This window comes from Sorex fumeus, unplaced genomic scaffold (genome assembly GCF_029834395.1).
Source record: "Sorex fumeus unplaced genomic scaffold, SorFum_2.1 ptg000063l, whole genome shotgun sequence".
NCBI lineage: Eukaryota > Metazoa > Chordata > Mammalia > Eulipotyphla > Soricidae > Sorex > Sorex fumeus.
The window spans coordinates 17,560,146-17,572,845 of NW_026606120.1; the positions used below are offsets into that span (position 1 = coordinate 17,560,146).

The 12,700-nt window shown below is 53.5% G+C and overlaps 1 protein-coding gene across 1 annotated transcript in view; it reads right to left on the bottom strand.

Annotated features, from left to right (window-relative positions):
- LOC130034932 (NUT family member 2G-like) overlaps positions 1-7,877 on the bottom strand; it is a 154,925-nt gene extending 147,048 nt beyond the window's left edge. The window contains exons 1-7 of the mRNA XM_056126444.1: positions 7,680-7,877; positions 7,360-7,577; positions 6,652-6,780; positions 6,181-6,273; positions 5,462-5,732; positions 4,688-4,804; positions 4,208-4,273 (exon numbers count right to left, since the gene is read on the bottom strand). Of these exons, the coding sequence (XP_055982419.1) occupies positions 4,208-4,273; positions 4,688-4,804; positions 5,462-5,732; positions 6,181-6,273; positions 6,652-6,780; positions 7,360-7,577; positions 7,680-7,877 (1,092 nt within the window). The remainder of the gene's footprint in view (positions 1-4,207; positions 4,274-4,687; positions 4,805-5,461; positions 5,733-6,180; positions 6,274-6,651; positions 6,781-7,359; positions 7,578-7,679) is intronic.
- Between the last annotated feature and the right edge of the window lie 4,823 nt (positions 7,878-12,700).

The window sequence follows — 12,700 nt, forward strand, 5'->3', positions numbered from 1 at the left end:
CAACTCCCCTGCCTAGATGAGCCTTTCCCTTTGATGCAGTAAGAGGGGTTCTGCCCACACTGGTTTCCCTGAGATTATTTCAGGATGCTTTGTGGTGATGAGCCCCCCACCCCTCAGGCCCCAGCATTATAGAGTTTCTCCACCACACCTAGGTAGGAGCATTTTCCAAAGAGTCTGAACATTTTTGAGAAACCCAGAGGCTGAAGTGACTGAGAGGAAGGATTCTAGGAGGTGCATACTGCTGTAATCAGCTTTCTGAAAAGGTATATAGTGGCTTCAGACACCCAGTGCCTCTCACAGGCTTAGTCTCTCGGCCCTTATTCATTAACCATCACTTCTGATGCTGAGTTAGTACAAGGTCCTCGGCCAGTGGCCAAGTTTAACTGCATGATTGATAGATTTCCATCTGTGACTGTCCCAAGGATCAATTTGGAGCTTCCTAGTGCAGGATGGTAGTTCCGACCCCTGACTCTAGAACTATATCAGGACACTGGCATCAGGATCATCCCAAGGGACCACTGAAAACACCCAAACAGCCGTGCCCAATAACCTGCACTTATAATTAGAATTCTGAGCCCCACCTCAATTGTCCACACTGATTGCCCTCTCTTTTTTTAGGGTGATTCTGGAGGCCTTCTGGTCTTTGACTTCTCCAAGAGTTGGGTTCTTCTGGGGTTGGCCAGTTGGGGCCTGGACTGCCAGCGTCCCATATCCCTCGGTGTCTTCACCAGTGTTGCCCATTTCATCAAGTGGATCGTCCAGATCCAGAGACTTGTGCCTCTTCCTGTTTCCTTGTCTGCTCCTCCTGAGGTCCCATTTCTATATGAATCCTAGCCAGTTTCCAGCTCATCGATATTAACCCTCAGACCTCTATAGCTCTGGCTCCTGTTGCTTTTAGTGCTTCAGGCCCTGTGGCAGGACCTGCAGTGACCGAAGAACATTCTGTCCCTGCTCTTTGCCCCAGTCCTCAGCATTCTTACTGGAGCCTCACACTTGCCACCATCTCTGTGGTTCTGTCCATCTGTTATGATCCCAAACCCAAGCCTGGAAAAGCAAAGCAAAACCAAATAAAGGCTCACCTTGCTCTGAAATTGGTGCATGTCCCTTCCTGTGGACTGGTCATCTGAACCCCTGGTCAAGGAAAGAGTTCTGGCAGGAGGGCAGGCCACTGAGGCCACTGGGCACCTGCTGAAAGAGTTGTCTGTGTCCACGTTGGTAGACTCTCCTCTGTGTCGAAGGTGAGCATATCTTCCCAGATGATGATCAATCTCTACCATCCCTCAGAAACAATAGGACAGGCCCATAACGCAAATGATGGAGACATCTCTGGAACCTGGAGGTCTGAGATGCAGGGGCAGCAGGGCTGATCACACCCGAGGCCTCTCCACTTCATGTGTGGGTGCCTCTGTGTGAGTCCGTGTCTCTTCTCATCAGGACACCAGTCCTGTTGGGTTTGGGTATATGTCAGTGATCTCTTTCCTGTTAATCACCCCTTTGAAAGAACTGACCTCCTTGGGTCTGGGAGCTCTTAGAGCTGTTTGGGGACATGTTCAGCATGCATCATTGGGTGCAGCCCTGGAGGCACCCTGGCACTGAATTGCCATTGAATTGGCCAAGAAATGCCAGTGATGAACTTTACATAGGTGTGCATAGATCTATCCCTCAGATGTGGCATATAAAGAGTTGTAATAAGGAAACAATAAATGCCAGAGACAGTAAAAACTAAGGAAGAGTTTAGAGAGTGAAGTTTCCTGGGTGGCAGGGGAAGATGGTCTGGGGGAGAGGGGACTGGAGCCATGGCTGGGGAGGGCAGTGGGCACTCTGGTGCTGGTGTGGTGAAGGGACACTGTGTCCATGGACCCCTACCACTGTAGCAGTGGGCAGTGCTGAAAGGAGGTAAAGGGATACTCATGATACCCTTTCAGTAACAGTATTGCAAACCACACTGCCTAAAAGGGAAGTGAGAGGGGGTGGGGGGGAGACAGACAGACAGACAGACAGACAGACAGGCACTTTTTTGCTGGTGTGTAGGACACTGTGTCCATGGTCCCCTATTACTGTAGCAGTGGGTAGTGGGCAGTGGGTGCTCTGGTGCTGGTATGTAGGACACTGTGTTCATGGACCTCCATCACTGTAGCAGAGGGCGGTGGGCACTCTGGTGCTGGTGTGGTGGAGAGACACTCTGTCCATCACACTCTATCACAGTAGCATTAGAAATCATGGTACCGAATGTTTTAGAAATATAAAGAATCCCTCATGGTGCCCCCAGACCTCCTGAGCGTTCCTTGGGAAGACCCCCCACCAATCCCAAGAGAGATCCTGAAACCAGCCCAATGTCTGAACATGCATACTGAGGGGCGCAAAGGCCATGTGCTGCCAGACACGCCCAGCCCAGCACCACTTTCAGGGGGGTGTCCTGTCCTCCTGCAGGCCCAGCAGCCAACATAGCCTTACAGGGGACAGCCATGTTGGCCGCCTACAAGGTAAACGCCTTACCCACTGTGCTATTGCTCCAGCCCGTTAATAGTGATAAGTGCAGAGAATTAAAATGTTTAACACTGAAGAGTTGTTTTCCTACTGTTTCTCAATAATTAGAGTTGTAACTAGTTTTTCAAACTAGTAGTCTAATTCCCTGAGAATCTCTAAGGTCCTGAGTTTCAAATCTCTTGTCACTGAAAATGAAGAATCGTTCTCAAACACCTACTCTACAGGTACCAGGACCATATTTAAATGGTAAAACACTTAACAATGAAATCAGTACATTAAATCGGCCCCCTTTATTATTATTATATGATTATTTGGTTTTGGGGGTACACCTGGTATACTCACATCTTACTCCTGGATCTCTGAACAGACTCATTCATCACAGTGTGGGGGCTATATGGGGTGCTGGGAATCGAGTGCATGGATTGGCTATGGGCAATGCAGGCGACATATCTGCTGTACTATCCCTCCCTCTTATTTTTTAAAGAGTGATGGCAAATGTTCAAATCTGTCTGGTTACAAAAACATTTAAATTCAATGATGTCAAATCAAAGCATGGTACATTTTATGTGAGTGAAGAATATGATATGCAAATACCCAATGAGCTTTAATTTTTTATTTGGTCCAGGCTAATGCAGCAAGATGTGAGCCTTGTCTATGCCCTCAGGATGGTGTGGGCCTGCAGGTGACTGAGCACATCTTCCTCCAGATGGGAAGGACTCCTCCACTCTCCAGGGAGCACAGTACTCTCAGGGTTCCCCCCTCCCCTGTGATTCCCCTCACCCTTTGTGCTCTCAGGCCTCCCAAGGAGCACAAGTGAGAGGACAGACACTGAGATGTTTCCAAAGAACTGAACTTTATTCACTATTTACACAATGACACAAAGAGGCTGCTCCAGTCAAACCCCCATTCTAGGTACAACCCCTGCCATTCCAGAGCAGGCTTAGCTGAAGATCATGGGGAGAACAAGGCTTCTGGGTGCAGCCAGACCCTGGGAGGTGGTCAGGAGGAGCCCCCCGATATCCTACTGTCTCTTGTGCCCCTTCCCCCTCCGCTGGGCCATGGCAGGCTGGAACTTTCTCTTGGGGGGCAGGGAAGGGCCCTCCAGCTCCACAGTCAAGGCTGAGCCAGTAGACACCGTGGGGTGCCCCCTGGGACAGGAGGTCTTCTTAGCAGTGCGCCGCCTTGGGCCCCCACACAGAGGATGCTTCCTGGTAGGGGCCTTAGACTTGAAGGCCCTTGTGCGAGTAGATGGGAGCTCGGGAGTCCCCTGACCTCCAGGCAGGTGGGGGCCAGTGTCGGGGCCTGTGTCAGGGCCAGGGCTCCTGGGTAAGCCCCAGGGCAGCAGGCTGTAGTGAGAGGTTAGGAGGAAGGACAGGCTGGTCAGGTCCTCTTCCTCCTTACTAGAGCCCTCTGCTGGCCCAGGCGACCCCTGGCTAGGAAGGGCCTCTCCCAGCATGCGGGGAGCCCTGCTGTCCAGAGCAGGTGCGGTGAGGCTGGGACAGGGGGCCGGTCCTGCCTGCAGTGGTGGAGACTCCAGGCTCCCCAGAGAGAGGACAGAGGCTCCAGGTGCCATCCCAGTGGCCTCGGCCCGCCCAGGCCATGAGGCGTGTCCAGAGTCAGTCTCAGATTCAGCGCTGGCCCCTGGCCTGTGACCCCAGGTAGATGTTGGGGTGCAGTAGCCTGCTGCACTCTCAGCTGGACTCGAGTCCTTTAGGGACACCTGGTGTTGGGGACGAGCCTTCATGACCTCCTTGTCCTGCGGGGTCTGCAGACGCTTTTCCACAAGCTGGGGAGAGAAGGAACATTGTGGGCATGTGGGGGTGCAGGGTGGGACAGAGAGTGACCCTGATTCCTCCCGAAACAGAAAAACCAGATCTCTTTCCCACTAAGGGTCCTCACCCCATATTCACGTCCTCCTCTCACCTGAGGACTCAGAGGGAGGCGCCTGGTCATGACATGGGCAGGGAGGCCACCAAGTGACCAAGACCCAGGGCGCTAGGGCGCCCCTCCTGACTCACGACCCACCTGCTGCTCTGAGTGCCCTGGGCCCTGTCCACTGTGTCCCCTGCAGGGTCTCTTTCCCAGGAATCATGTGAAATATGCCTCCTGTTTGTCCTGATTTGCTGCCCACTAACTTACAGGAATCCCTCGCATTACTCCCCTGGGCCCCACATGGACCTCAGAGACACATCTGCCTCACCTGTGCGGGGGTGAGTCCTTCCTCCTCCTCCAGCTCCTCAGCCAGGGCCGGGAAATCCAGCTGGGACTCTGGGGAGACCAGGTACTCCAGGAAGCTGGGATGAAGGATCGCCTCAGCCTGGGAGAGGGAAGCAGGGGTGAGGGTCCTCGTAGGGAACAGGAGGGAATGAGGAAGCAAACACACCTGTCCCCAGCACAGTGCAGGGGCTTGAACAGCTGCACAAAGTCAAACACAGACCCACACCGGGAGAACTCACACACATACACACACACATACACACACACACACAGATGCAAACACACCCTCACCCACAAAGGCACACCGACTATTCACCTACTCTCACAGAGAAGCACATGTAAACACACATGGATTCATGCAAACACCTGACACAAAGACACACACTCTTCCACCTCTAGGTACATGTACATGTATCTGCACGTGTCTGCACAGAGCCCACACAGTACACACAGAGGTAGACACAGAGATGTTCACACATTGACCAAACCCAAAAATGCACAGAAAGAGCCAATGCTTATACACAGAGAGACACACGTGCACACATGCGCACAAACACAAGCAGAAATATCTAAACACAGGTGTGCATTTACACACAGAGCTCAAAGCAGAGACCGCACATCACTGCCAAGCCCTGGACAGAAGCAGCCCTGCACCCTCCCGACCCCACAGCAGCATGGACGCGGGGTCCCCTCACATCCCTCTCTTCTTCCTTCCTCCTCAGCCTGTGTCCCCAAGAAGGCCAGACCCCAGGCCCACCTTGGTGACAAAGGCCTCCTGGGAGCACAGCTCGTACACATAGCTCAGGAGCCCCGGGTCAGGGCAGGTCCCAGCCTCCTCCTGCTGCTCCTCCCTGTCCACTGCCCGTTGGCCGAGGGGCGCCCTGCAGACTGAGTCGGGGGCCTTTAGCAGCTCGTCCATGATGTCCATGTACTCCTGCACGGCCTCAGGAGGGATCTCCTCGGGGGCCTTGGTCTTGGGGGGCTGCTGAGGTTTGTGTGTCTTGGGGCGGGCTGCCCGGGCCTGGGGTCTGGCCTTCTTGGGCACACAGGCTGAGGAGGAAGGAAGAAGAGAGGGATGTGAGGGGACCCCGCGTCCATGCCCTCAGACACACAGCACTGAGCACAGAGTCGGGGACAGGTCCCAGTGGGCTGGATCAGGGCCCTGGAATCCAGTGACTGTGTGAGGGATGAGGTGGCCCTCAACGGGAGGATTGACCAACTGTGTCCCCAGGGTCTCCGACCCCACTTCAAAGGTGAATCTGACGCCTCAGGCAGCGTGGGGTGTGCTAGGAGAGGGAGAAACCCGTGGACAGGGGGCCGCTGAGCACAGGTCTGGGGATCATCGGGAGAGTGAAGACTCCCTGTCAGGTCAAGACCCACGAGGGCCTTTCCAGGTCCTGTGGCCCTTAGCTGGGAGCAGTGTCCGTACCTGTCTGCTGGTCTGGCGGTGGGCCTGGAGCCCCCTGAGACCCAGGCCTGGGTGGGGCGGGGAGTGGCAGGCCCTGCACCCCATTCGTCCACTGCAGTTTCTGCACCTCCATCTCCTCCTCGGCCTCGAACTCCATGAACCTGGTGTGGGGAACACAGGCCGTGATGAGTCGGGTTGAATGGGATTGAGCAGGATGAGTAAAAGACAGGGGATGCTCATGGCCCAGTCCCCAGGAGGGTAGAGAATTGGGTGGACACGGACCCCAGCACCCCCAGCGATCCCCCACATTGGCCCTGGAGGGTCACAGCAGGTCAGGGACTGTGACCCTCAGACTGTGGTCAGGAGCCCCAGAGTGGGCTTGGGAAAAGTGTCCCGGCTCCGGGAGGAACAAGTTTCTGCAGGGAAAGGGTCTCCCGGGGCTGCCAAGCCCTCCCTTCCCCTCGGCCATCTGAGACCAGCCCCTGAAGCTCGGGCCTGCAGCCACCCTGACCCCCACTCTCTGCTCAGGCCTGACTCACTTGGCCGCCATATCGTAGTAGATCATGCGGTCATAGTTGCTCTTGCCCTGCCATTCCTGCAGGGCCCGGTGCAGGCCTTCCTCCAGGCTCATGGTGGGCTTCAGGCGGGCCAGGGTGCGCAGCACCGGGCTGCAAGAACAGGCTCGGTCAGGCTCTGCGTCTGCCGGGAGCCCCCGCCGCCCCACACCCATGCCTTGACCCCTGATATTGGCCTGATCTCCCCTCCCAGAGTGGACTCTGCCTCCTATACCCCAGTCCAGTGGCCCTGCTGGCATCCACTCTTAGCTCTGGGGATACGTCATGAGACGCCAAGGCCGAGCAGTCATGGCCTGTCTGAATTCTGTCACATCTGTGCTGTGTCTGGTCTTGGGAACGGAATGTCTGTCCTTCAGACCACAGGTCGGGACCAACCCTGATGAGGGGACTGAGGTGAGGCTTAGGGCATGGCTGGTCACTACGGGCCTTTGAGCCAGAACCCCAGGATGGCATTCCTGAGTACAGCCAGTGAGTGGGGCTGTGCTGAAGTGCTGGGCAGTGTGGCCACCGGTCCTACAGGCCATGATGCACTGAAGGTGATTCCTGTATGTGCTATCCCTGGGGACAGGGTCCTCATCCTTCCTCCAGCTCTCCCATGGACCCTACCCTGGGTGTCACCCCAGTCCCCTCCTGGGAAACTCCCATTAGCTCTAGGACCCCCGAGGGACTCACATGAAGAAGCAGGAAAGGGCCTCAGTGTCTGGAGTCTGAGGAAGGTACCTCCGGGCCAGGGCCTTGAAGCGCTGCCAGCGCCGGAAGTTCTCGTAGACGCTGTTGGGGTTTCTGGAGCTTTTAGGCGGTGACTGGCTCCGGGTGGCCGCCGGACCACTGTCCCCACAAACCCACTGGGTCAGTGTCCCACTGCTGGATGGGAGGATGATGGGGGCCACCTGGGCCACTGGCAGTGGAGCCTGTGGACGATGGTCTTCTGTCCCAGCCTGGGTGCCAGTAGTAGCTGGGGTGGGCATAATTGTCTCCGGCCCAGAGGACACCAAGTAGAGTGGTGCAGGATGCCCGGCCACCGCAGTAGGAGCTTCTGCGGCCCCCCAGTTGAGTGGAGCCTGTGTCAGGATGACAGGCTGGTTCTGGGATGACTCCACAAGCCCTGCTTCAGGGCTGACCTGGATGATGACCTTGCAAGGTCCAGGGTTGTGGGGGCCAGGACCGGCAGCTCCTGCCACCACGGGCATCATGGGAAAAGGTGACAGCACCAGAGGGTTGCCGGGAACGCTGGTCGAGGTCACCAGAGGGGGCATCTGGATCGGCTCCCAGGGTGGTGGCTGGGGGGGCCCTGGATTGAGAAAGGGCAAGACCCGACCCTGAAGACACCGAGGAGAGGAGGGAGGGGGAATGAGAGGGGGATGGTACAGGGAGCAGCGGTGCCTCATTGGCTCAACCATCTCTAGATCAGGCCCTTTGATGGGAATGAGGCAGCATGCCCTGTCTCAGCCCTGAGTTGCTGACACAGGCCATCCTTCCCCTCCAACTGGGTTATGCTTTGTGGAGATCCTAAGGCCAGGGTCCTTGTGTCCTGGGATGGCCTCTGTGCTGAGCACACTGACCTCTCACACCCTGCCCTCCAGCCTCTTTGGAGCTTCCCAACATGTACCTGGACACACTGGTCTGTCGGCAAGAGACCCTGCAGGGTCAGTCACAGAGACTGGACCAGCCGCACCACAGGTGCTCAGCACCTACAGGGTCCCATGACAACAGAGTCTAAAGGACAGACTGTCTACTCAGGCTGTAGGCTCATCAGGGCCTCCTGCTTCACTAAGAAGGCAAACACCTCTGAAAATGTGTTCTTCCCAAGAAGTACCCAGGACCCAGACAGGAGCACAATACCCACTGCCTAGCCTGTGCACAGTAAACCCACAGTCAACCCTCCACACTGGCGGGTGTTGCCACCCTGTCTCTCGAACACTTAGTCACAGTTTCTACCTCCAACATTCTCTTCCCACGAGAGTGGCCTGGAAAGTGGTCCTGGGCTCCATGAGTTACGCCAGTTCCATCAGGGACAATGGCAAGGATGGAAAAGGTCAGAGATTTCACCAGTCAGACTCTGGGAGGTTTCCAGAGTTCTGGAGCTGGTGGTCATGGTAGATTGAAAATTGGTGACATCTTCTAAATAATCTAAGACTTTATCCCAGTGACAGGATCCTAAACATCAGGCATAAACCAGGTGCCAGGAGAGAGAAAATTGTCTGCAACCATACTTGCACACGAGGAATTCAGGCAGAGACTGGTCCTAGAGACGCCCTAGAGCCTGTGTGCATCACGCTCAAGACAGAGGCCCTGAGGCTCCAACTGCTCTGAGGATGCTATCATTTTGCCTCAGCACATTCCACCTCCCCTCAAGGAACAGACCTTCACAGGCTTTACTCAGGAAAACCCAACAAATCACACCCACAGACATAGAGACACCCCCTCACACACCCCCACACATTCTCTCCCTCCCTTCCTCCCTCTCTCTCTCTTTCTCTCTCTCTCTCTGTCTCTCTCACACACACACATTCATCTCTACCCCCCTCTAGGGTATGAGGGGGGATGTGATTACCAATCATTCTTCACCTCAGAGCTGAAATGCAGACTGGTCCCCATGAAATGCCAGACCATGGAAGAACAAACTTCACCAAAAGAACAATCCAGAACAACTCAAGAGTCTGAGTCATAACTACGCTGAAGTCACCTGTCTCCCAGTCTGCTGACCCAGGACAGCTACTGGGCTCAGCCAGGAGAGAGTTCCCATCTGCAGGGGGGTCAGGCTCTGACTGTGGCAGTTAGCCACTTGTAGCCCAGCTCTGGAGTGGACGCATCATGGCAGAAGTGCACACAGACAACCTCACTCAACAAGGTTCAGGCTGGACCATCTCTGCTGAGCTGCCCACATCAGGTTGAGCTCAGCCCAAGTCCAAATCCTTCTAAACTTATTCTAGAGCACAGGAGGGGACAAGGACTCAGCATGCCTCGGTGTTCCCTGTGCCACCACCAAACAGACCCTCCATACACACGACAAATGGCCTTGTTCCCCCATCCACAAGCAGGGACACTCACACACAAAGCAACAATATGCCTGCTACCTCCCTCTGTCCATACCCATGACCTTCCCCCTGTCATTTGACACACCTCCACGGATGCCCTCCCAGTCCCCTCAGGTCCTCCTGGGCTCCCATTGCTGTGCAGGTGAGCTATCTATGGAGCCCAGGCCTTTCTCCTCTTTTACCCCTTCAAAACTTGGTGTCCCCAGTCAGGATAACTCTGAACCCAAAGGCTTTCAAGGTGGCAGAGACTTTCTCACATACACAGACACCCTCACAGGCTTACCTCCTTCTGACGCCATCCCCGTAGACGAGGCCAGAGGCCACTACAGCTTATCAGCCTTCACAATGGCAAAAGGCAGGACCTGTATCAGACAGTGAACTGCTCACGCAGATGCTCAGGATCCGAGTGGGTGAGGGAGAGGTTTGGATTCAAACCTCAGAATGTTGGGCCAAGACATTCTGCAGTGGGGGAGGGGAGGGCCAGGAGGGCCTGGCTGGGGAAACATTCCATGAAGGGCTCTGATTGGTGGGCCAGAACCAGATCTTTCCTTCAAACTGGTCAGTGGCAGCGCTGCTCACATGGCCTCTTCTAGCAACTTAGACAAAGTTTCCCCATTCTCAGCACACAGGTTGGCTTGGTCTTTGCTGGATCTCAATACTTTATCCACCAGTCTAGTTGTGTGCCCCTCAAATCTCTCTCCTTCCTCTCTCCCTGTTGACCTCCTTCAACAGAGGCTACTCTTTCTTTGAAAAATTCAGTCATTAGTGATTTGTGAACCCAATGGAGGTCACAATTTGAGAGGAGTTTTCCCCAGCAAAAGCAGTGGGTTTTGCTTTATTGTTTGTTTGTTTCCTGATCATTCATTAGGGTCCAGTCCCTAGGACTGAAAGGAATGTAGATTTGTCTAGCATGTTTGACTAACATTTTCAAAGTTTCTTTCTACTGGAAGCTCTTACCCTTCCTGGAATAGCCATGAAGCCTCAAGTTGAGACAATGACCAGACTCAAACTTACTTTTTTGCATTTGCTATCCATTTTATGGATGATCTGCCTCCTAAATATAATGTTGAATTGAGGAATATCTTTCATTGTTCAAAGCTAAGTTTTGCCAAAGGCTCAATGATGTGTGTTTAATGCAGTGCTGGGTGTTCCCTTCAACTTTCTCTGATTAGTACAATGCTCTCTCCCACACAGAACTGGTATTCTGTTGTTAACATATTTCTAGACATGCACTATGTGCTGAAACCCAAAAAGGATCCCATTTTTATGAACTCATAATTGTTTACCTCTCTGGTTAAAAGTACATGTATGTTCTACCCTCTGGCATGTGCAGTGATTTCTTTATATTGTTTAAACGGCTTCTCTCTCCTTTAGGAGACTCCATCCCCACAGCACAAACTTCTGCCATTCCTAACTGAATCCTTACACTGCCTGGCAATTCAGTGGCTGATGGAATAGGGAGGTCTGAATTAGGAAGTGGAGAAGAATGGATGTGCAACTGACTTTAATATTCAGATCCTCAACAAAGTTACCTTCTACATAATTTTTTCCATGGTTGGGAAACCCTGAATTCAGATTTCCTCTACACTCTTTTCTCCAGTGTTTATAAGAAAGAGAGTTTTCAGTCTAATTTTGGAACAATTTATAAGATCTTCCCAAACTCTCAGTCTGAAAGGTTTTGGGATTATGCATTTAAATCCAACATTCATTGCACTGTTTGGTCGCTATGGAGGGAATGACCTGCTCCGTCCATAGCCGTCAGATCATTCCATTCTCTGCAGCACCGAGGCTGCCTTTGCAGACACCGATCTCTGGACGGTTCCCAGCAGCTGCTCTGTGCACTCTACATTGGTTCAGTAGGGATATCCAAGTCATAAGAATTCTATCAACATCAAGAACATCCTTCCCCAAACGATGTTGGACACAGGAAACACAGGAAAGTCGAGACATTTCTTGGGACTTCCACTTCGGTCACGAAGAACCTAGACTTGATTTTCAGCCAAGGATTCCTCATGAGATGGATTTTGAGATTGAACTTTGTCCTCGGGCATCAATCAAGGCTTTATGTTTGCTTCCTTGCTGTGTCCTGAAAAGCCACCAATAATTATGGAGACGCTTGCGCGTGATTGGCGGACGTTACCACCCACCGTGGCCAGTAGGTGCACGCGCGTCGGGGCTGTCCTGGGTCAGTTCTAAGCAGTTAGAGGTAACGGACACGCACGCGCACCTGCATCTCTCGCGGGGTCTGCAGCCGCCAACGTCCTACAGGCTATGGGTGTAATGAATCCCCAAAAGGGAATCATTACACCTTTTGTAATGATGCCCCAAAAGGGAATCATTACACCTTTGGGATATTCGCACCCATGCCTGTGTCGGGCTCAACAGATTGGTGTGTGGCCCTGTCCAGCTCTCTGCGGTGGCGCGTCTCCCCCAGGCTGTGGGCACTGCCGCACACCTGCGCCAGGTCGTTTCTGGATCCGGATGCTGAGCGCCAGGGAGGTAAAGGCGTCCTGGGACAAATCTAACTGCTGCTTGGGGCCAGAGCGATAGTGCAGCGGGGTAGGGTGATTGCCTTGCACGTGGCCAACCTGGGTTCCATCATAGTCATTCCTGATGGTACCCTGAGTACCGCCAGAGTAATTCCTGAGTGCGAAGGAATTACTGAGCATAGCTAGTGTGCCTGAAAACCAAAACAAAACAAACCTCTGCTGCCTTGTGAGCCAGTTTGGAGTGATGCAAAAGCCAGCCGAAAGTTGTTCCTAATTTGAAATCCTTATTCCTAGAGCAAGAAGTGTCTCAGGTCACAGCAGTACATGGGGAAAATGTACTAGTGCTAACACATCTCCTCAGAGCTTCACTTTTCTTTTCCTAAAAGAATTAGAAACCAAGATCTGTGTTTCAGCACTTTTCAGTAAATGAAACAGTTTTGTTGACTAAGAGTAATGAAATCTTCATTACCTGAATGCCCAATTATG